The 25,489-nt window shown below is 39.0% G+C and overlaps 1 protein-coding gene across 1 annotated transcript; it reads left to right on the top strand.

The window, feature by feature from the left end:
* The first annotated feature begins 2,929 nt into the window (after nucleotides 1–2,929).
* LOC119046885 (T-cell surface glycoprotein CD1a-like) lies at nucleotides 2,930–12,817 on the top strand. The gene is made up of 6 exons (XM_053658846.1): nucleotides 2,930–3,001; nucleotides 3,463–3,723; nucleotides 4,158–4,436; nucleotides 4,640–4,918; nucleotides 5,254–5,347; nucleotides 12,742–12,817. Exons 1-6 carry the CDS (start codon nucleotides 2,941–2,943, stop codon nucleotides 12,815–12,817), a joined length of 1,050 nt encoding a protein of 349 aa, XP_053514821.1. The 5' UTR covers nucleotides 2,930–2,940.
* Nucleotides 12,818–25,489: the final 12,672 nt, after the last annotated feature.

The raw sequence follows: 25,489 nt of genomic DNA on the forward strand, positions 1-25,489 counted from the left end.
TCCCTGAGATCTTCATTTCTATGGTTCTGCTCCTGATCTAGCTATCCTCTTAGTTTGCTTTTGTTTTAGGTGTGGTTCTTAATAACTGTGAGTTTGCTGTCCTTTCACTGTTCATCTTTTTATCTTCTTTTTCTTAGGTAAGTCCCTTTAACATTTCATATAATAAGGGCTTGGTAGATGATGAACTCCTTGAATTTGGTCTTATCTGAGAAGCACTTTATCTGTCCTTCCATTCTAAATGAAAGTTTTGCTGGATAGAGCAATCTTGGTTGTAGATCTTTGGTTTTCATGACTTTGAATACCTCCTTCCAGCCCCTTCTTGCCTGTAAGGTCTCTTTTGAGAAATCAGCTGACAGTCTGATGGGAACTCCTTTGTAGGTGACTGTCCTCTTAGCTCTTGCTGTTTCTAGGATTCTCTCCTTCATTTTAATCTTGGCTAATGTAATTATGATGTGCCTTGGTGTGTTCCTTCTTGAGTCCAACTTCTTTTGGAACTCTCTGAGCTTCTAGATTTCTCGGATGTCTATTTCCTTTGCCATCTTGGGGAAATTCTCCTTTATTATTTGTTCAAATAATTTTTCAACTGGTGGTTGTGCCTTTCCCCCTTCTGGCACCCCTATAATTCGGATGTTGGAACGTTTAAAGATGTCCTGGAGGTTCCTAAGCTTCTCCTCATTTTTTTCTGAATTCTTATTTCTTCATTCCTTTCTATTTGATCATTTTTTTCTTCCTTCTGGTTCCCTCCCTTGTTTTGAGTCCCAATTTTCTTTCCATTACTATTGGAATCTTTTGTATCCCCATTCATTTCAATTAATTTAGCTTCCATATGTTTCTCTAATTTTGTGACTAAAGTCAACCAGTTCTGTAAGGATCCTTATAACCAGTGTTTTGAACTGTGCATCTGAAAGACTGGCTATTTCTTCATCACTCTAGGTCTGTCGGTTCTGGGGCTCTGAGTTGTCCTAGAGCCATTTTTGGTCTATTTGTGCTGTTAAGTGAGCGGAGCGAGGCCTTAGTTGTTTACCAGGATGGGGCAACCCAGGTCGCTGGTTTGTGACGCTGTGTGTGGGGGCGTGGTCAGAGAGGGAGCAATGGTGGTCCTCTCCGCTAGCCCAGCACTTCCAGTCACTCCGCACGCCTGGCGTTTATCCGATCGGAATTGCGTGAGCCTGCTGCCCCGCGCCGGCTTCCCTTCTCACTGGCTTCTCCGCACGTAAATGCGCACGACTGAGCGACCCACTGCGCCCCTTCTTTGTGCGCTCCGGAAGCCAGCTCGCTCGCAATCGCGCCCTCGGTTCCCTGCGCGCACCGCGCACCGCCCTGGGAATTTTTTCTTGCTAACCTGCTCCGCTGCTGGTCTCGCTCCTCATACCGGTCCAGCCGAGTATCTAGTTGTCCTTTGGACTCCGTATTGTCGATTTTCCGTGTGGCTTAGTTGTGACTGCTGTTAAAAATAGTTGTTCTTAGATTTGGTTGTGCACAGAGGCGAGGTGGATCCTCCATCTACGTCTCCATCTTGGCGGAAGTCCCCCCCCCCATCTATTTTCTACCCACCATCTATGCTACTTATTTTCTGTACCTTCTCCCCCTTTCTCCTCCTCCCACTCCCCTGTTGCTAACCCTTCCTGTGATCTTCATTTCTATGGCTCTGCTCCTGATCTAGCTGTCTTCTTAGTTTGCTTTTGTTTTAGGTGTGATTGTTAATAAGTGTGAATTTGCTGTCCTTTCAATGTTCATCTTTTTTATCTTCTTTTTCTTAGATACTTCCCTTTAACATTTCATATATATGAGCTTGGTGATGATGAACTCCTTGAATTTGACCTTATCTGAGAAACAACTATCTACTTCTGCCTTCTCTTTTGATTGTAATGTATAAAATAGGATACAAAGTTGCCATTTTCCCCAAGGATTTTCTCAATCTGTTAAAGTTTTGCTTTGCAGCAACTGTCATCAATTTGGCTCAAATAAACTCAAAAAAGTGGGTTACACCCTGAGCATAGCAATCCAGTCCAGAGCCTGAGCAGGCAACAGTTAAGAGTTGCCACTTCACAAAATATTGTTTCAAGAAAGCTTGTTTTTTAATGGAGTCTATACTTATAATAAAAACCCAGCACACCAAGATTTCTAGTTCTTGGTTTTGTGTTTTCTTCTTAAGTAGAAGAAAAGCTCCTTGAACAAAGTGAGTGCATTGTAGACAACTGTATATTCATGAGGGTTGCAAGACGAGTGTAACCAGGCAGGCACCAAATGACTCTCAGGTCAATGAATATACATCAATACAAGTCAAACAGACATTTTTCCTAATGTGTTTCACAGTTTCTGTGATGTCTGTGATGGCTACTGGTTCTTCCCTAAGAATAGTGGAGTAGTAGTTTACACGGTCACACAGGCAGTCACAGAAGATTCGGGAAATCAGAAAGCAACCAATGAGACATCAGAGAAATGAATGAGGTGGGGTGTCTCAGAGACAGAAGAAGAGAATATTTGGAGACTATTTGAATTTGGCAAGAGAAGGAGAGAGTGACAGAAAAGAGCAGGGACATAAGAACATTAGGTGGGAATTGGAAAGCCATTTAGTTTTATGCATTTATTGTATGAATGAAAAGACTTTAAAATACCACATAAGACTTTATTCCATAGAGCCTGAATTAGAGAAAGGTGAACAGAATGAAGGCTGGTACCGAGGGGAAGATGCTGAAAGCCCATGAGGAGAGTCAGAACTGGAGGAGAAATGAGAAGTTAACTGGTGACTAGGGTTTAGGGAAGGAGCATGTTGGGTTTTTTTGGTTTTTTTTTTTTTTTACAGAGGCGGGGGTGATGGTACTGGTTTGTGTGTTGGTGGAAGAAGGAAGTCACACAGAAGTATTGTGGGGTAGGTTTCTTTAAAACAGAAATCAAAGACAAACTTTTCTGAGAGAAAGAAGTAACATCTGTGCAGTAATGCTGTTTTTGCAAATTCCATTACTAGTAGTTCTCTTCAGAGGTGGTGACAGTGAAGATGGTAAGAATTCCAGCAACTGCCCAGCTGGTGTAAAAGGGTGTGTGTGTGTGTGTGTGTGTGTGTGTGTGTGTTTCTCTGTGTGGTGTCCTCAGAACACACCTGGAGAGTGAGAATGTCAGCACAGTTCCATTCTGAGTATCCCTTCAGCACCACTTCAGGACCCTGTGCTTTCTGAAGGTTGTGCAAGGTGGTTTACAGTTGTGAGCATATGAAACAGTTTATTCTTGTGTTATTACTTATTAATTACTGTATTGTTTTTCCTTATAACAACTTTAAGTCTACTTTTACCTCAAACTTTGTATAAAGCATGGGGATCTGGGCAGGTGAATGTCTGCTGGGGTAACTGTGGCTTCCCTTATCTCCAGATTCTGAGATTTCCCTTTCTGGCATTTTTCTTTCTTCATTCTCTTTCCTTCCCAATGCCTTTTTCCCCTTCATCCTATCTTTTTTTTTTCCAATAGCCTTCCAGGACCAAATCTTCCGAGTCATTGGTACTTTATCCTTATACAACCGCTCCTGGGCCAAAAGTTGGGGCTCTGGCTGGTTGGGTGAATTGCAGATTTATAGCTGGAAGAACTCTGGTGGTTTTATTTCTCTGCGGCCTTGGTCGAAGGGCAACTTTAGCAACAAGGAGATAACAGAAATAGAAGCGTTACACCAAAGAGCCCACAATGAATTTCTGCTTTTACTTCACAACCATGCCAGTGAATGGATGCTTGAATGTAAGTTTAATTCCCCAAATGAGCTGGTGCAATGTTGGAAGGGGTATATGTGTCTCAATAAGTTTTTTTAATCTGATTTTTTTCATTCAATCTTCTTGGCAATCTGTACATTCATTGTAACCTAATTCATTTCATTCACCCTGGCTATCATAAACACAATTTTCTCACACTAAGTTCCTTCTTGTTCACTTGCTCTCACCATTTATGCCATTTTCTTTCAACAATGTACTCCTTTCCATTTCCAAAGAAAAAGTCACTCATTTTTTCACCTTTAAGTACCACCAACTGTGTTTTTTCTGTTTCTGAGCAAACCAAAAATTGTTCCATTACCTCAAATCCCTCAAACTTCTCTCTTCTACTTCCTTTTTTTGCTTACTCTTATTTCATCTTTTTAAACTCCCTCTTTCATCTAATTTACAATCTCTCTTCTCTAGATCCCTCTGAGGTACAAGGAACAGGAGGCTGTGAGCTGCACTCTGGGGAAGTCAAGCTAGACTTCTGGCAACTGGCTTACCAAGGATCAGAGCTTCTGAGCTTCCAGAACAACACCTGGTTGCCATCTCTAAAGGGTGGAACTAGAGCTCAACAGATGTGCAGGTTATTCAATCAGTACACTATCATCAAGCAAGTAATGCTCAGGGTCTTCAGTGACACCTGCCCACATTATCTCTTAAGTGCCCTTGATGCAGGGAAGGCAGATCTCCAGAGAAAAGGTCAGTTTCATATCCCTCCAAGAATTTTCTATTCAAAAATTATACCTTCCTACCATCCCTTCAGATTTAGGATAAGGAATCAAAGGGAAATACATGATGAATTCCCAGAGTGGGACAAAGGTGCTGTCTAAACTGATGTGAAGATATGAACCCCCAAATCTGGGTTAGAGTCCTTATCTGAATGTCTTTCCTGTCTTCTGCAGTAAAACCAGAGGCCTGGCTGTCCACTGGCCCCAGTCCTGGTCCTCACCATCTGTTGCTAGTTTGTCATGTCTCTGGCTTCTACCCAAAGCCAATTTCTGTTATGTGGATGCGAGGTGAACAGGCACAACAGGCCTCTCAACAAAGTGATATCTTGCCCAATGCTGATGGGACATGGTATCTTCGGAGTTACCTGGATGTGGAAGCCACCAAGACATCTGGCCTGTCTTGCCGGGTGACACACAGCAGTCTAGAAGGCCAGGACATCATCCTCTACTTGGGTAAGAAAAAACTGGGATCCTCAGTGGGAATAGGAGTAGATGGTCCACAAGCAGAGCCAAAGAGCCTGATAAAACGTCTGGAATTTATGGACTCCTATCCCAAAAGAATGAAAATAATTCAATAAATGAAAGAGTAGAAAATAAGAGACATGCAGATATAGGAATGCATATTGAGAGTTAGATGAAAGATTCATGTCTGAAGAGAAATGACAGAAGAAACAGGAAGAAAGGAGATTAGTGAGGCAAACATTCAGATTTTAAAAAGCAGATGAGGGAAATGCAGTAAACAAGTGGTGGATTTGAAATGACACCCTTGTGTGCACCTGAACCCACAGACCGTCCAACCTCCAAGGGCTTGATCATCTTGGCAGTGATGGTCCTTCTGGTGCTTCTTCTGACAGGTCTTGCATTTTGGCTTAAAAAGCACTGGTGAGTTGTCTGTATCCATCTTCCTTCCTTCCCTTCCTTCCCTTCCTTCCCTTCCTTCTCTTCCCTCCTTCCCTCCCTCCCTCCCTCCCTCCCTCCCTCCCTTCCTTCCTTCTTGTTCAAGTACAGTTTTCTTTTACTCCCATCCCAACCCACCCCCCCTGTGCTTCCCCTCCCTCCCAATTCCACCCCCATAGTTTTTGTCCATGGGTCTTTTATATTAGTTCCTGTAAACCCTTCCCCTTTTCTTCTGAAATTCCTTCCCCTCTCCCACCTGGTCCCTGTCAGCCTGTTCTCTGTTTCAGTGTCTGTGGTTATATTTTGCTTGCTTGTTTGTTTTGTTGCTTAGGTTCCTGTTAAAGGTGAGATCATGTGGCATTTGTCTTTCAACACCTGGCTTATTTCACTCAGCATAATGCTTTCCAGTTCCATCCATGCTGTTCAAAGGATAGGAGCTCCTTCTTTCTTTCTGCTGCACAGAAATCCATTGTGTAAATGTACTATACTTTTTTGATACATTCATTTACTGATGGGCACCTAGGTTGCTTCCAGCACTCGGCTACTGCAAATTGTGCTGCTATGAACATTGGGGTACACAGGTTCTTTTGGATTGGTGTTTCAGGGTTCTTAGGCTACAATCCTAGCTGTGAAATTCCTGGGTCAAAAGGCAGTTCCATTTTTAGTTTTCTGAGAAAATTTCATACAGTTTTCCATAGTGGCTGTACCAGTCTGCAATCTCACCGATAGTGAACTAGGGTCCCCTCTTCTCCACAACCTCTCCAACACTTGCTGTTTGTTGCTTTGTTTATGATGGCCATTCTGACTGGTGTAAAGTGGTATCCCATTGTGGTTTTAATTTGCATCTTTCTGATAGCTAGCGATATTGAGCATCTTTTCATATGTCTCTGGATCCCCTGTATGTCCTCATTGAAGAAGTGTCTGTTCAAGTCCTTTGCCCACTTTTTAATTGGGTTGCTTGTCTTCTTCGAGTGGAGTCGTGTAATTTCTTTGTATATTTTGGAGATTAACCCCTCGTCTGAGATATCATTGGCAAATATGTTTTCCCATATGGTTGGTTCTCTTTTTATCTTAATATTGTTTTCTGTAGCCGTGCAGAAGCTTTTTATTTTGATGAGATCCCATTTGCTTATTCTTTCCTTTGTGTCCCTTGCTCTAGGGGACATACCAGTGAAAATATTGCTGCATGAAATATCTGAGATTTTCCTGCCTATGTTCTCCTCTAGGACTTTAATGGTCTCACAACTTACATTTAAATCTCTTATTCACCTTGAATTTATTTTTGTGTATGGAGCTCGAGTTTTATTTTTTTGCATGTAGCTGTCCAGTTCTCCCAACACTATTTGTTGAAGAGGCTATCTTTACTCCATTTTATGTTGCTGCCCCCTTTGTTGAATATTAATTGAACATAGATACTTGGGTTTATTTCTGGGCTCTCTGTTTTCTTCCATTGGTCTATGTGCCTGTTTTTATGCTAGTACCAGGCTGTTTTGATTACAGTGGATTTGTAATACAGTTTCGTATCAGGTACTGTGATCCCTCCTACTTTGTTCTTCTTTCTCAAAATTGTAGCTGTTATTCGGGGTCATTGATGGTTCCGAATATAAATTTTTGAAGTGTTTGTTCTATGTCTGTGAAATATGCCATTGGTACTTTAATAGGTATTGCATCGAATCTGTAAATTGCTTTGGGTAGTATGGACATTTTGATGATGTTAATTCTTCTGATCCATGAACACGGTATATGTTTCCATTTGTTTGTGTCGTTCTTGATTTCTTTCTTCAGTGTTGTGTAGTTTTCTGCATACAGGTCTTTTACCTCTTTGGTTAGGTTTATCCCTAGGTATTTTATTTTTCTTTTTGGTATATCAAATGGGCCTTTTTTCTTGATTTCTGCTTCTGCTGTTTCATTGTTGATACACAAAAATGCCTTTGATTTCTTTCTGGGTATTGACTTTGTATCCCGCTGTTTTGCCAAATTCATCTATTAGGTCGAGTAGTTTATTGGCTGAGTCTATAGGATTTTCCATGTACACTATCATGTCATCTGCAAACAGTGACAGTTTTGTTTCCTCATTTCTGATTTGGATGCCTTTTATTTCCTTTTCTTGTCTGATCACTGTGGCTAGGACATCCAATACTATATTGAATAGAAGTGGTGAATGTGAACAACCTTGTCTTGTTCCTGATCTTAGTGGAAAAGCTTTTTAGATTTTGCCCACTGAGTATGGTGTTGGCTGTAGGTCTCTCATATATGGCCTTTATTATGTTGAGGAATGCTCCCTCTATTCCCACTTTGCTGAGTGTTTTTATCATAAATGGGTGCTGTACCTTATCAAATGTTTTTTCTGCATCTATTGATATGATCGTGTGATTTTTGTGTTTGCTTTTGTTTATGTGATATATTACATTTACTGATTTGCGCATATTGAACCGTCCTTGCATCCCTGGGATGAATCCCACTTGGTCATGGTGTATGATCATTTTAATGATTTGTTGGATGCGGTTTGCCAAGATTTTGTTGAGGATTTTAGCATCCGTGTTCATCAGTGATATTGGCCTGAAGTTTTCTTTCTTTGTTGTGTCTTTATCTGGTTTGGGGATTAGGATGATGCTGGCTTCACAAAAGGAGTTTGGGAGTCTTCCATCATTTTGGATTTTTTGGAATAGTCTGTGAAAGATAGGGGTTAGCTCTTCCTTAAATGTTTTGTAAAATTCTCCTGTGAAACCATCCAGTCCAGGGCTTTTGTGTTAGGGAGGTTTTTTTTTTATTACTGCTTCAATTTCTTCTGCTGTTATTGGTCTGTCCAGGCTTTCTGCTTCTTCTTCATTGAGTTTTGGAAGATTATGTTTTTTTAGAAATTTGTCCATTTCACCTAGGTTTTCAAATTTCTTGACATACAGTTCTCCATAGTAATTTCTTACAATCCTTTGTATTTCTGTGGTGTCAGTTGGAATTTCTCCTCTTTCATTTCTGACTGTGTTTATTTGGGTCCTCTCTCTTCTTTTCTTGATGAACCTGCTTAAAGGCTTGTCAATTTTGTTTATCTTTTCAAAAACCAGCTCCTGGATTCATTGATCCTTAGAATTGTGCTTTCATCTTTGTGTCATTTAATTCTGCTCCGATCTTGGTTATTTCCTTCCTTCTGCTTTCTCTGGGCTGTGTTTGTTGTTCTTCCTCGAGTTCTTGCAGGCATAGGGTTAGGTTGTTTGTTTGAAATGTTTCTATCTTTTTTAAGTGAGCCTGTATTGCTATGAACTTCCCTCTTAGAACTGCCTTTGCTGTGTCCCATAAGTTTGGGGTCGTTGTGAGTTCATTTTCATTTGTTTCCAGAAACTTTTTGATTTTTCCCCTAATTTCATTCTTGACCCATTTGTTGTTTAATAGCATGCTATTCAATCTCCATGATTTTGAGTGTTTTGGGTTCTTTCCCTAGGGGTTGGTTTCCAGTTTCAGTCCCTTGTGGTGAGAGAAAATGCTTGGGATGATTTGAATTTTCTTGAATTTGTTGAGGCTCATTTTGTGTCCTATCATGTGGTCTATCTTTGAAAATGTTCCATGTGCATTTGGAAAGAATGTGTATTTACCTTCTTTGGGATGAAGGGCTCTCTATATATATCAGTTAAGTTCATTTCATCTAGGGCGTTGTTCAATGCCACAACATCTCTGTTGACATTTTGTTTGGTAGATCTGTCCATTTTTGACAGTGGGGTGTTAAAATCCCCAACTATAATTGTGTTGCTGTCAATATGTTTCTTAAAGTCCTGTAAGATTTTCTTTATACATTTGGGTGCTTCTATGTTGGGTGCAGATATATTTTCAAAGTTTATGTCTTCTTGGTTGATTCTTCCCTTTAGCATTATGAAATGACCTTCTGGGTCTCTCTCTGTGGCCCTTTTTTTTGAAGTCTACTTTGTCTGATATGAGTATTGCTACCCTGGCTTTTTTTTTTTTTTTTTTTTTTGCCCTGTTTGCTTGGAAAATTTGTTTCCAGTCCTTCACTTCTGGTCTGTGTATGTCTTTTACCCTTAGGTGGGTGTCTTGTAGGCAGCATATGGGTGGGTCATGCTTTCTTATCTATTCAGCTATTCTATGTCTTTTGATTGGAGCATTTAATCCATTTATGTTTAAGGTTATTATTGATGGGTACTTATTCATTGCCATTTTTATACATGTGTTCCTCTCTGTCTCTGTCTTTTCCTTCCTTTCCTTAGAGCAGTCCCTTGAGCATCTCTTGCAGAGCTGGTTTGGTGGAGGTGTGTTCTTCTAGACATCTTTTTTCTTGGAAGCTCTTTATTTGGCCTTCTATCTTGATTGAGAGCCTTGCTGGGTAAAGTAGCCTTGGCTGCAGGCCTCTGGTTCTCATTACTTGGAATATTTCTTGCCATTCTCTTCTTGCTTGGAGCATTTCCATTGAAAAGTCAGCAGCTAACCTAATTGGGGCTCCCTTGTATGTTACTTCCTTTTTCTCCCTTGTTCTCGCCTTTAAGATTCTCTCTTTGTGCTGGAATTTTGCCATTTTAATGATGATGTGTGTTGAAGTGGGCCTCTTTGGGTTCCTCTTGATTGGGACTCTGTTTCCTGGCTTTGTGTGACTTTTTCCCTCATCAAATGAGGGAAGTTTTCCATCATTACTTCTTCAAATAGGTTTTCTATCCTTTTCTGTTCTTCTTCTCCTTCTGGTATCTCTCTTACTTGGATATTAATATGTTTCATATTGTCTTGCATTTCTCTTAATCCCTCTTCATTCTCTCTGAGCCTCTTTTCTTTTTCTTGTTTTCTGGAGTGATTTTTTTCTACTTTTTGCTTCAGGTTGTTGATCAGATTTTCTGCTTCATCGGTTTTGCTTTTGATTCCTTCTATTGTGTTCTTCAGTTCAGAAATTGTATTCTTCATTTTCTCTTGGCTCTTGTTGATAGTTTCTTTTTTTCGTTTTTCATGTTGCTATCATTTGCAAGGAATTCATTGTCGTTTCTTTATACTTTCTCATAGCTCATTGTGAGCTCACGAAGCTTCCTGATAACCATTGCTTTGAACACAATATCTGATAGCTGACTTGCCTCTATTTCGTCTAGCATTCTTCCTGAGATTTCCTCCTTTCTTTTCATTTTAGGTTTGTTTCTTTTTCTTCCCATTGTTTATGAGACTCTTCTTTTTATTTTTTATTTTTTTATTTTATTTTATTATTATTTTTTTTTATTTATCTTTAGAGGGGAAAGGGGGAAGGAGAGAGGGAGAGAAACATCAATGTACGGTTGTCTTTCATGCATCCCCTGCTGGGAACTGGCCTGCAGGGAACCGGCCTACAACCCAAGCATGTGCCCTGACTGGGAATCGAACCGCGATTGTCTGGTTCGCAGGCCCGCAATCAATCCGCTGAGCTACACCAGCCAGGGCTAAGAGACTCTTCTTTTTAGCCTCAGCTTCTTAAATTCATCTGTTATGACTCATTGAGGTTATGGTGTGAACTTCTGTGGTAGAATACCTGTGAGATTCAGTGGTGCAGTGTCCTTTGAATATCCTGGTGTTCACCACTTCCACCTACCTTTTTTTGATCAGTTAGAAACAAAATGGCTTAAGACAGCAAGAGAGAATTCTATGTTATTTACAGTAGTAGCCAGTAAGGTAGAGATAGGAGATCCTTTGCTATGTATAGTGTTAACCGTTATATTCCATCCAACTAGCCACATTTTAGAAAAAATGAAAGGAGGATAAGACTCTTCTTGGGGAGGGTAGCATTGTGAATTAGATCTAGAAAGCAGTGAGGTTGTGAGAGGTCAGATTCTGAGGTAAGGTGAGAATGAAGGAGAGTAAATAGGTGTAGTGTGTGAGAGAATAGAGTTGACCACTACATTAATAGAGTTCAGGAACCTGTGAAGTGGGCTGAGATTGTGGATGGGTGTTGTGTAGTATTTACAATAGTATGAAACAGCTATTATTTATAATAATATTAGAGCAACAATCATATGACAGAATCTGTGAGGTCTAGACACCGAGAATAGGGAGTACTGGACCTTGAGTAGTGTACTAAGGGAACACAGATCACACGAAGGAGAATAAATTAGCAATACATTATGAATGAGAGGACAGCGGAAACTTGTCATATGATACAATATAACCAGCCAAGCAAACAAGACTAAACAGAAAGAAGAGGGATACGAAAATATTATTCAAATAAAAGAAGTAAGAATATTAAAAAATAATAATAATACAAATATGCAGTATCTTTCAGGTTCTCTGTAATAGCAAAGTGATATTTGTTTCTGTGACTCAGCTGTTGAAATGCCCCCTCTTTGGGTTCAACTCTGGTCTTTTCACAGTGCTGGGGTTTTTTTTTTAAATCTCATTTGTGGGTATTTCCAAAAAAAAAAAAAAAAAAAGCAGATTAAGGAAGGTAGAAGATATAAAATTGGAAAGAAAGAAAAAAGGAATAAAATAAAAAAGAACAAAAGAGAAGTAAAAGGAATTAGAGATAAAAAATAATAAAAATTAAAAATAAATAATTACTTTAAGAAAAATCAAACAAACAAATAAAAACCTCTTGCTGGTTTCAAACTTGCCAAACTGCCGTTTCTACTTTTGCTGGCTGTAGCAGGCTGATGGGCAGGTTTTCAGATGTGGGTGGCTCTCTGAGTCTACTGAGTTGACCAGTATGCTCTCCGTCTCCAGAGGTGGGTGTTCTCTCTCTGGTCCTCAGGTGTGAACCACAGTGTTCCACCAAGCTCTCTCTCCCCAGGTTGCGGGTGCACCAGTGCCCCGCAAGGCTACCTCCAGTCACATGGCTCCAGCACACACATTTCCCAGGGCTACACGTGGGTGCTTACAGCTCCTGTGTGTTTGCCACTCAGTTCTTACTCCCCTCTCTGCAACTTCAAGCAACCAGGTCTCTCCTGGTGCTGCTCAAACACTGGTTGGCTGGGGAGGGAGCACTGATGTAGCTCTCTCCCAACAGCCCTGTGCCCAGCCCAGGGGACCAGGGACTGGGGATGCAGCCTCCCTGGTCCCCAAGCTGATCCCTTGGACCTTATTGTCCTTAAGCACTGTCCTTACCATCTGGTTTTTCAATGTCTGCTACAATTTTTGGCCTCCTATTTTCATATATGCAGTGGTACCATTGGCTGTCTTCTCTGTTTCTTTGTGGATCAGCCAGATTTCTCTCCCAGGTGTAAGGGGAAGTGGAATGTGTGCCCTCTTACCTAGCCGCCATCTTCTCTCCCTCTGTATCGTCTTTCTTTTATTTTATTCCCTCCCTCCTTACTTGTTGTCCTGTAATTTTTTTTCCTTTCTCTCCTAATTCTTCTTTCCCAGTCCCTTTCCTTTTTCTCTTCAATTCTTACCTCCACCTCATGCACAGTAACATTCTTCTCTGTTTTTATTAGGAAACACTGTGAACCTACTCCCACTCTTCTTCCTTTGGAGAGATTCCAGCAGCCCAGGGACTCAAAATATACTTAAAACTCAGCATGGCAATAATTCCTTTCAACTCTCTTTTGTACAGTTTTTACTGTTTTTTACCTATGTTTATTTAATGATTTGTTATTAATATAAGCTAAATGTAATTTTTCAGGATTTGTTTTCTAATCTGGTTCTGAGATTTTAAAAATTCACATGTTAACTCTGGATAAAATGAGATCCTAGTAACCTCTACATATTGGAAAATTAATGACTCTCAGGCCCTTGTAAGATGTCACTTCTTTGGGGGGGAGGGGTGTTCCCTGATTCACAAGTGGAAGCAGTGTATGAACTCCCACCACACTTTGCAGCACCCTTTGCCCAGTTTATACTTTTTATCCTGTGTTTCAGCTATGCAGGTCCCTTTTTTCTTCTAATTTTCAAGTTTCCTGAGAGCAAATTCTGTATCTTCTTAAAGTCTGTATCATTTATAAAGTGTATTAACTGTATGTTAGTATGCTTTCAATAAAAACCTGTGTGAAGTTTATGCCAAATATATAGTATTTTCTCCCTGTTTATCTTCCTGACCTGTGTTGTAGTTGAGACATTTTATACTGTTTTTGCTAAAAGTCTTCACACTTTACTAGTTCCTCAGTGACTTCTCTGAGTCCCTGAGGAGAAACACAATTTTGCCTCTAATTCTTACAACTGTAGAGACCTATTTGTGTGAAACTTTTTTTTATCATTTATCTATATGTGATACTGAGATGATTTTTATTTTTAAAAAACCACTAGTTATACTCATTATATGGTAATTTTGTTATATGGCCTATTTATTACTCCTGCAAGCAAGTCTAGAACTTTCATTCGAATATGCTTAAAAAATGCTCCAGAGAAAAACTGACAATCTAGGAATGGTGGGAAAGGTTGAACTTGGCAGAGGTTTATTGTACAAAGTTTTTTTTTTTAAATTTTAATTTATTTAGTTATTTTTCAAGTACAGTTTTTTTTTGTCAATTTCTCCCATCCCAGCCCCCCCTCTGCCCCGTCTCCCCACCTCCCTCCCATTCCCCCCCCCCCCCCACAGTCCTCATCCCTGTGTCTTTCATACTTGTTCTTCAAAATCCCTCCCCATTTTTCCCCTTAAATTCCCTTCCCTCTCCCCTCTGGTTGCGGCCCACTTGTTCTCTATTTTAGTATTTGTGTGAAATTTTTGTTCCAAGTATTTTCAACAATAAGACAAAGGCAGAATACAGTCCTCGCTATTTACTGTGGTTCAGGGACAAACAGAGTTACCACCTTGGAGCTGGTAGAAATCTGTATCCTTGGACCTCACCTCAGACTTACTGAATCATAATCACACTTTAGCAAAATCAGCAAGGGATTCCTTAGATACACTAAAATCTGAGGAGCACTGATACAGGTGCAGTCTGAGAGGCAGCAGTGCAAGTGTATCACAGAAGCAGAAGATGGTCAAGAAAGGGAACTGACTGTTGACCCAAAAAATGGCCCAAATGAAAGAACTGATCAAAGCTCCAGAAATAATACAACTACACAACAAAGAGATAGAGAACCTGTCAGATGCACAGTTCAAAACACTGATAATCAGGATGTTCACAAAATTGGTTGAGGATGGTCACAAAATACAAGAAAAAATGAAGACTATGAAAAGTGAAATAAAGGAAATCCACAGGGAACCAACAGTGATGGGAAAGAAACTGGAACTTGAATCAATGGTTTAGATCAAAAAGAAGAAATAAATATTCAACCAGAACAGAATGGATAAACAAGAGTTTTAAAAAATGGAGAGGCTTAGGAAACTCCAGGACAACTTTAAACATTGCAACATCTGAATCATAGGGGTGCAAGAAGGTGAAGGGGAAGAGCAAGAAATTGAAAACTTATTTGAAAACATAATGAAAGACAAATTCCCCAATAGGGCAAAGGAAATAGGCTTCCAGAAAGTCCAGGAAGCTCAGAGAGTCCCTAAGACATTGGACTCAAGGAAGCACATACTAAGGCAAAGCATAATTACATTGCTGAAGAGTAACAGTAAGGAGAGAATCTTAAAAGCAGCAAGAGGAAAGGAGACAGTTACCTAGAAAGGAGTGCCCATAAGACTATGCAGGGGTGCAGGTCAGAGGAAAATAAACAGGAGAAAAAGGCGACAACTGTAATTGCATGATGAATAAAATATATTTAAAGGAAAAAAGCAACTATGAGACATTTATACAATGGAATTCAACTCAGCCATAAAAAAGAAGAAAGTTTTACTGTTTGCAATAGTATGGATGGATCTGGAGAACATTATGCCAAGTGAAATAAGCCAGTCAGAGAAAGACAAATACCATATGATTTCACTCATATGTGGAATCTAACACACAAAACAGGAAAACTCATAGATGAAGAACAGATGATACCTAGTGGGTGTGAGGGGAAATTAGGGGGTCGAGGGATTGAGCAAAAAGGAAAAAGGAACTCATGGGCATGGATAACAGTGTGGTGATTGCTGAGGGGATGAGAGTATATGGAACAGGTGGCAGAGGAAAGGCCCACAGGCCAAATCTGGTCCTCCACCTTGTTTTATCTGGCCCAGCACCTTGTTTCTCCCTGGCAGCAGTGCCGAGCTCTTGCTTAACTGTTATGGATTAGCTCATATTTATAGAATTCTAAAATTATATTTGGGCCTTTGAAGGAAACTGTGAGGCTGATGAGGCCCCTGGTGAAAATGAGTTTGACACCCCTGCTATATGGGGACTAAATGGTAACAGGAAAAATATAATAAACATGGTATTTTTTTAAGGCAATGCAAAGAGCTTCCCAGACAAAAGCTAAAGTAGTTCATTACCACCAAACCAGTATTGCAAGAAATGTTAAAGGGCCTGCTTTAATAAGAAAGAAAAACATCAGAGAGGAACAGAGATATAAAGAATAAAATGGCAATAAATAAGTACCTATAAATAAAAACTTTATTGTAATGAATTAAATGCTCTAGTCAAAAGAAATAAGGTAGCTGAATGGGCAGTAAAATGGCCCATATACATGCCGTCTGCAAGGGATTCGTCATAGAACAAAAGATACACACAGACTGAGAGTGAAGGGATGGAAGGAAGTACTCTGTGCAAATGGAAATGAAAAAAATGCCAGGGTAGCAATAATTATTTCAGAGAAAACAGACTTCAAAACAAAGGCCATAATAAGACATAAAGAAGGTCACTACATAATACTAACGGGATCAAACCAACAAGAGGATACAAACCTTTAAAACATACATGGACCCAACACAGAAGCACTTGAATATATAAAGAAAATCTGAAGATAAAGATAGACAGCAATACAGTCATAATAGGAGATTTTACACTGCACTGTCATCAGTGGAGATATCTTCCAGACAAAAAATCAACAAGGGAACAGAAACCCTAAACAACACACTGCATGGAATGTAGTTAATTGATATTTAAACAGCATTTCATCCCAAAGCAGCAGATTATACATTCTTTTCAAAGATAGACCACATGTTAGGACACAAAATAAGTTTTAACAGATTCAAAAAGACTGAAATTACATCAACCATTTTCTCTTACCACAAGGTATGAAACTAGAAATCAACTACAATAAAAAACTGATGATTGTATGGCTCAGTGGGTTGAATGCTAGCCTGGGAACTGAAGGGTCACTGGTGTGATTCCGAGTCAGGGCACATGCCTGGATTGGGGCCAGGTCCCCAGTTGGGTATGTGAGAGAGGCAACCAGTCAATGTTTCCCTCCCTTCCTTTCTCCTTCCCTTCTCCTCTCTCTAGAAATGAATAAATAAAATCTTTTAAAAATTCCTCAAAATCTTTCAAACACATGTAGATTAAATAGCTTGTTTTTAAACAATGAATGGGTTAACAATGAGATCAAAGAACAAATAACTAATTCTGACAAAAACAAGGTTGAACAAACAATAACCTAAAATCTGTGGAACACAGAGAAAGCAGTTCTGAGAGGGAAGTTCATAGCTTTACAAGCTTATCTAAGAGGCAAGGAAAACCTCAAATACACAATCTAACCCTACTTCTAAAAGAGCTAGAAAAAGAAAAAGAAACAAAGCTGAGAGTAAGTAGCAGAAGAAAGGAAATAATACAGATCAGAGAGGAAATGACAAAGAGACTAAAAAGCAACACAGCACATCAATGAGAAAAAGACCGGGTTCTTTAAAAAAGACAAAACAAAACTGACAGAACTTTAACCACAGTCATCAAGGGAAAAAAAAAAAAAAAACAGAGAGAGAGAGACAGGACCCAAATGAATAAAATCAGAAATGGAAGAGAAGTAACAACTGACATCACAGAAATACAAAGGGTTGTAAAAAAGTACTATGTATGACTATATGCCAACAAATTGGACAACATGTGCAAATGGGCAAATGCATAAAATCCTGGAAACATATAATCTTCCAAAACTGAATCAGGAAAAAAGTCAGAAAATCAAGTAATCAGAAAAACTCCCAGCAAACAAAAGTCCTGGACTATATGACTACACAGGTGGATTTTTCCAAATATTCAAAGAACTAATACCTATCCTACCCAAAGGATACCAAAAAACTTAAAAGGAGGGAAGACAAGCAAACTCTTTTTACAAGCCCAAAATTATCTTAATTCCAAAACCAGATAAAGGCACTACAAAGAAAGAACATTATAGGTCGATATCCTTGATAAACACAGATGCTAACATACTCAACAAAATATTAGCAACTGGATCCAGAAATACATTAAAAAAATCATACACCAAGATCAGGTGGGATTTATTCTGGGGATGCAAGCTTGCAACAATATTAACAATTCAATAAACATGACACTCACATAAACAAACTGAAGGATAAAAATCAAATGACTATATCAAGAGAGGCAGAAAAAGCACTTGATAACATCCAGCACCAATTTATGATAAAAACTCTCAGCAAAGTGGAAACAGAGAAATCACACAACATAAAACAGCCATGGATGACACACCCACTGGCTACATCATACTCAATGTGTAAAAACTAAAAGTGTTTCCCTTGAGATGAGGAACAGGACAGGGATGTTCACTTTCCCCACTCTGATTCAGCACCGCACTGGAAGTATTAATATTAGCCACAGCAATCAGACAAGAAGAATAAAAGGCATCCAGACTGAAAAGGAGGATTAAAACTGTCATTATTTTCAGATGACATGATATTCTATGTAGAAAACATTAAAGACGCCACCAAACTCTACTAGATCTAATAAATGAATTCAACAAAGAATAGGATAGAAAATCAATATTCAGAAATGAGTGGCATTTTTATATACCAACAATGAACTATAAGAAAGAAAAATTAAGAAAACAATCCTGTCCTGGCCAAGCTGGTTGGATCATTATCAAATAGACTAAAAGGTCACAGTTTTGATTCCCATTCAGGGCACATACCCAGTTTTGGGTTCAATCTTCAGTGAGGGACTGTGCAAGAAGGCAGTTGATCAAAGTTTCTCTCTCACATCAATATTACTCTCTCTCCAACTCTCTGTCTCTCCCTCCTACCCTCCTTCTCTTTCTGAAAGCAATGGAAAAAAATGTCCTAGTGTTAAGATAAAACAAACAGAGACCTGGAAGATAGCAACAGAGTAGGAGCGAGCAGATTCCACTTCCCCCTACACACAGGAGAAAAACCTGGACAATCTATATGAAAATAAGAGACCAAAAAGTGTACCGGACCCTGAAAAACCAGACGGTAAGGAGACTGCTGCAGGACAATAAGGTCCCAGGAACCATCACAGGGACAGGGGCAACTGTAGCCTGGGCCCCGGGCATCCCATGCCCAGCCCTGTGTCTACCACAGACTCCTTGGGAGCAGCGGGCCTGCCACAGAGTCCTTGGGAGAGAGCTGGATCAACTGCTCCCTCCCTCCCCAGCCAAGCAGGGTTGGAGCAGCACCAGGAGAGACCTGCTTGCTTGAAGTTGCAGAGAGGGGAATCAGGATAAGGAGGCAAACATACAAGGGCTGTGATCACCCATGGAGTCTGTGGTAACCAGCTTGGGACAGTTGAGAGCCCCAAAGTGATCTGCACTGACCCTGATAGTCACTGGTCTGGCTGAAGAATTGGGCAGTACTGAGAGCAGGCTTGAGTAGGAGGAATTTCTCAAAAAGAAAAACTGCTTAGGGAATTCTCCTGTGACAGCCACTTGGCCAACTCCCCACCCAGCCAGGTGAAAGGCCCTGGGGTTTGCACCCAAACCCTCCCAGGACAGGGGCAGTGTGGCTGGTGCTCATGCCTGCACCCCAGCCCACTGAGATGACCCCTGGGGAAAGAGTGCCCTAAAGAAGACCTGGACCCCCTCCATGGGGTGCTGGGGAGAGGTGTGAGACTAGCTATTGGGAGCATGCTCTCAAGACTAGCTGAGTACACATTAGGAAGGGAGAAAGGCCACACTAATTGCCCCTCAGCCTGCTGCAGCCAGCAAACCCAGAAAAACCAGTTTGGACAGTTTGAAAAAAAAAGGAGTGGGTTTTTTTTAAGTAATCTTTTATTTTTTATTTTTAGTATTGTTTTATCTCTCAATACCTTTCCTCTATTTCCTTCTTTCTTTATTTCTTCTTCCTTTCTTTCCAGTCTTATCTCTTCTTCCTCCCTTCTCCTGCCTTTTTAAAAAAATACCCACAAGTAAGACAAAAAACTTGGAAATGTGAAAGGACCAGAGTTGGACCCAAACAGGGAGCATCCCAACAGTTGAGACAGTGAGACAAATTTCACTTTTCTATTGCAGAGAAACTACAAGTTACTGCATATTTGTATTATTTTTCATTATTCTTACATGTTTTATTTTAAGAGTACTTTTGTATTCCTCTTCTTTCTCTATAGTCTTCTTTGCTTGGCTGGACACATTGTATCATTTGACAGGTTTCCCCTGTTCTCTGCTTCACAGTGTATTGCTAATTTACTGTCCTTCACATCACCTGTGTTCCTTTAGCACACTACTCAAAGTCCTATACCTCCATTCATGTTATCCAGATCACATAGATTCTGTCATATGATTGTTGCTCTAATATTATTGTAAATAACAGCTGTTCCATACAATTGCAAATATTTGACAACACCCCTCCTGGATCTTAGCCCACTTCACAGTTTCCTGAATATTATTACTGTAGTGGAGAAGTCTATTCTCTCACACACTACACCTATTTACTATCCTTTATTCTCACCTTACCTCAGAATCTGACCTCCCACAACCTCACTGCTTCCTAGATCCCACTCATAATCATTCCCTCCCTAACAAGAGTCTTAATCCTATTTCCATCCTTTCTAAAAAGTGGCTAGTTGGGTAGAAGATCACAGTTAACACTATACATAGCCAAAGGATGTGCTATCTCTTCTCTACTGGCTGCTACTGTAAATATCACAGAATACTCTCTTGCTGTCTCAGACCATTTTACTTTCCCCTCCAACTTATCACAAAAAAGAGTAGGTGAAAGCAGTGAACACGTAGATACCCACTGGAGTAGGAAACCCCACAACAAAAGAACCAACTGATAAGAACAGAAGAAGGTGAAGAAGGGAGTGGAAACCACACAAACCTCAATCCAGAACCTATCTAGAAATACAACTAAACAGTGCAGAAACTACCAGTGGAAACAATTGAACAAGAGCAAAAGAGAATTCTCAAAACCTTGTACACACAGAAGAACCAGCTTCAACATAACATGCCCTCACCAGCACTACAAAATACACGAGGTGGTGGACAAAGTGACCATCAGTTAACTAGCCTTCTCTGGTAGGAAGGGTCCACCAAAGAAAACCCAAGAACAATCAAAACCCAAAGACAAACATAGAGCTAAGTTAAAGGACAGCCCAAGACCAGTGAGCTAGGGAGATTAAGGAGACCACACCACTAAATCTCACAGGTATTCTACCACAGAGGTTCACACCATAAACCCAGGGAGCCACAACAAATCAATTTAAGAAGCTCAAGCTAACAAGCAGAGTCTCACAAACAATGGGAAGACAAAGAAACAATCCTCAAATGAAAAAAAAGGAGAAAGCCTCAAAAAGAATGGTAAATGAAATAGAGGCAAGTCAACTATCAGATATTGTGTTCAAAGCAAAGGTTACCAGAAAGCTCAATGAGCTCACAATGAGCTACCAGAAACTACAGAGAAACTATAATGAACTCACTGCAAACTATATCAACATGAAAAAGGAAATAGAAACCACCAACAAGGGCCAAGAGGAAGTGAGGTATACAATTTCTGAACTGAAGAACACAGTAGAAGGAATCAAATGTGGGATCAATGAAGCACAAGATTGGATCAGCAAGCTGGAGGTCAAAGTGTAAAAAAAAACACTCAGAAAGAGCAAGAAAAGGAAAAGAGGCTCAGAAAGAATGAAAAGGGATTAAGGGAAATGAGGACAATATGAAACATAATAATATCAATATAATAGGGATACCAGAAGGAGAGGAAGAGCAAGGGATAGAAAACCTATCTGAAAAAATAATGATGGAAAACTTCCCTAATTTGATGAGAGAAAAAGTCACACAAATCCAGGAATCACACAGAGTCCAATCAAGAGGAACCCAAAGAGGCCCACTTCAACACACATCATAATTAAAATGGCAAAATTCCAAAACAAAGAGAGAATTTTAAAGGCAGCAAGGAAGAAAAAGGAAATAACATACAAAGGAGCCCAAGTAAGTTTAACGGCTGACTTCTCAATGAAAACATCCAAGCAAGAAGAGAATGGCAAGAACTATTCCAAGTAATGAGAACCAGAGGCTTACAACCAAGGCTACTTTACCCAGCAAGGCTCTCAATTAAGATAGAAGGCCAAGTAAAGAGCTTCCCAGACAAAAGAAGCCTAAAAGAATACGCCTTCACCAAACCAGCTCTGCAAGAGAAGTTAAACAAAGGGCTCTAAGGAAAGGAAGGAAAAGAGAGAGACAGAGAGGAACATGGGTACAAAAATGGTAATTAATAAGTACCTATTAGTAATAACCTTAAACGTAAATGGATTAAATGCTTCAATCAAAAGATATAGAGTAGCTGAATGCATAAGAAAGCATGACCCATACATATGCTGCTTACAAGAGACCCACCTCAGGACAAAAGACCTACACAGACTAAAAGTGGAGGGCTAGAAAAAAGTTTTCCAAGAAAATGGACAGGAAAAAAAAGTTGGGGCAGCAATACTCATAAGAGAGAAAATAGACTTCACAAAAAGGGCCACAAAAAGAGACCCAGAAGGTCACTTCATAATACTGAAGGGAAGAATCCACCAAGAAGAGGATTTATTCCCATCAGACTTATTAAGAATTGTTATACAAAGTGTTTTGGGATAAAGAGAAATGATACAAGCTAAATATGATACATAATAGGGACTGAAGGTATCTGGGAATAGTAGACAAGAGGAATATTTCATGATGATAAAATGATCAGTTCATAAAAAAGGCATAAAATCGTTCAATACACCTGTAAAAGAATTTCAAAATCCATAATAGAAAGACTGAAAAATCAAAGGGAGAAGTAAACAAACCACAATTGTGACTGGAGATTTTAATACACTTTTCTCAACAATTGATAGAATAAGTAAAGAAAAATCAATAAGGATATAGCAGGTTTTAACAACACTATAAACAACATAACCTAATATGTACTCATTGAACATTACACCTTATAAATCTTGAGTATGTTTCTTTTCCAGTACACATGAAACTTTTACATCACAGCCCATATGCTGGGCCATACAGATGTCTCAATAAATATCACAGAATTCAAATCACTCAGTATATTCTCTGATCACAATGGAATTGTATTTGCTATCACTAATTAAAAGACATCTAGAAAATATCCAAATATTTGAAAAAAAACCAGCATAATTCTAAATGAATTAACTCATGGGACAGTGAAGGATTCAAAAAATCAGAAAATATTTTGAACCCAATCATAATGAAAATGCTGCATATTTAACTATGGCAGACACTTCAAAATGATGCAAAGAGAAAACTCTGAGTTCGAATGTTTATATCAAATATCAAAGGGAATGTTAAATTCAGTGATCTAAGCCACCACCTTAAAAGGCAAGAACAAAAAGCACAAAGTAAACCCAACTTAAATACAGCATAGTACTAAAGATAAAGAAGAAATTAAAGAAACAGAAAATACAGAAGATCAATAAAGTCAGCTGTTTGTGTTTTGAAAAGATTAATAAAATTGATACTTTGCAAGAATGATCATAAAAAAGAAAAAATTAACAGATTAAGAAAAGAAGAGATCTTATCACAGATCCTATCATTACAAAAATAAGATGGATCCAGTACAAAAAAACTTTATGTCAATACATTTAAAACTGTAGATTAAAAGTAAGTAGTTCCATAAAAAACAGTTTTAACTGAGATATGAAGATAACACCTGACTGCCTTGGCATTCATAAAATTTGTAGCATTATAAATGTTAAATACTAAATATAAAATACAGTAATCAAAAATAAATAATAAAGATGAAAATAATTTGTCATTAAAATCCTCCCACAATGAAAACTTGTGACTCAGAAAGCTTGCTGAAGCGAAACATTTAAAGAAGAAATACCAGTCCTACATTAAATCTTTCAGAAAACACAGAAAGCATTCCTAATTTACTTCATGGCATCAGCATATTTCTGTATTTCTAACACTAAAAACTTACAAAGATATTACAAGAAAATAAAACTACACACCAACATTTCTTACAAACACACACACAAAATTCTTCACAACATTTAATAGAATCTAGCAATGTATAAAAAGGTTATTATATGATGACTGTCTGGGTTTATCCCATATAAAGAAGATTTATTTAAAATAGAAATATCAAACATTATAATTCACCATGGTCACAGAATATCAGAGAATAATCATATTTTATCTCAATAAGTAGAAATAAAAACATGTGAAACATCCAGCACCTCTTCATATCAAGGCACCTTCTCAATTTCATAAAAGGCACCAAAATAAACAGCTAACATCTTACTAATGGTGACACTGCTTTTCTTGTAAGGTTGGGAGGAAGGAAAGGATGTCTGTGCTCACCGTTTCTATTCATCATTGCAGTGAAGGCCCCAATCTCATTAATTAAGAATATGACAAAAAAGTTAAACCCATGTGGGGTAGCTCAAGACATGGCCCCTTCCACCACCGTGACGAGGGCTGGCCAGAGGAAATGTATATTGTTTTGGGAATGTAAGTCCCTTCTTATTTCCTTTTAGGAGAGGCTTGTCCTGTGACTGCTTCTTGACCTTTTCCTTCTGCACTTGCACACTGATATAATGTCCCTCCAGGCCACACGTAGGTTTGTGCAACCTGGACATGTGCTGCCTTTGTCTGGGACCTTTTATAAGGAGGCTCAGACTGGAGGAGGTGTGGTCTCTCTCACACGTACACAAAGTACCCGCCATCACGGGTGGACTCCCCTGAAATGTGAGTAATGAACGGCATGTCCACATCTGCTCATCCATCAGGTGGTTTTCTTCTGAATATCATGAACATTTAAGTAGCTCCCCAGTTTGGACCTCTTGTGCTATAAGCCATAAAAATTTCAAGCTACAAGCTTAACTATCTTTATTTGTAAAGGACATCATAGTCTATTAAAAGAGAACATTTACTCCTGTTCTATATGCTCTTTTCTCAGTTTAGAGCCTGAATAATTAGTGAACAGCTTGCAAAGTTTGTTGGAGAACCAAATTGGCAATATAACAAACTAATCCAAGACAGTGGACAATGAGCTAAACTATTCTTGTTTTATTTAAATTTTAAAATAAATATAAATGGCAGTGAAGTCAAAGCACAATATTTAGAGAACTGCATATAGTAACATTTAGATTTGTACAAGGTAATCAGAGAAAACTGCGTTTTTGTAGAAATAATGTCTACAAACAATAACCTCCAAAAGCAAAACATTTGCAGGTAAAGTTCAACATTTGACCTGCCAATTAGCTTTCACCATGTACAACTTTTTTATGTAAAAGAATTGACCCACCTGAGTATACTTTTAATAAAATATAAATCAAGTTGGATAAAAAGAAATCATATAACTGTGGTTTTAGAATAAAACTAAATTGGTTTAATAGAATTTACTTAGTATAATTTCTTATACATACTTTAATTTGGAGATTTAAAGTAAAGTAACAAAAACTGGAGAAATTAAAATTTTTAGATTACAAACACAATATAGAGATTTCTTGTGAGGCTGACTGTAAGTATGTGGAAAACATCTGGGGTGAGTATCCCAGAGTCATTTCCCACATCAGTGTAGTTTACTTGCAAGGTGCCATACTGAGTTTGCCTTATCTTCTTAAAGTGGTGGGCCAAGGTAACGGTCCTAACAGAGGAACAGTTGTTAACTGCAGGTGAACAGCTGCACATCAGGCACTGGGTTTTTAACTCAGAATAGAGAGAAGGTGAGAAATTTTACCCTTTGTGACAATATGGATGGACCTAGAGAACATTATTCTAAGTGAAATAAGCAAGCCTGAGAAAGACAAATACCATTGGTTTTCACTCATATGTGGAAACTAATGAACAAACTGAACTGAAAAACCAAAATAGTGACACACTCATAGACAGTGGGCTGATAGTTCTGAGGGGGTGAGTGGGGAGGGGTGGAGCAAAAAACAAAAATGAGTCATGGACACAGACACCAGAGTGGTGATTGTGGGGTGGGGAAGTGGGTAGAGGTGAAAGAGGATATCAGGGGGATAAATGGTA

The sequence above is a fragment of the Artibeus jamaicensis genome, unplaced genomic scaffold, assembly GCF_021234435.1.
Source record: "Artibeus jamaicensis isolate MK-2021 breed Jamaican fruit bat unplaced genomic scaffold, CSHL_Jam_final contig_2198, whole genome shotgun sequence".
NCBI classification, from domain to species: Eukaryota; Metazoa; Chordata; class Mammalia; order Chiroptera; family Phyllostomidae; genus Artibeus; species Artibeus jamaicensis.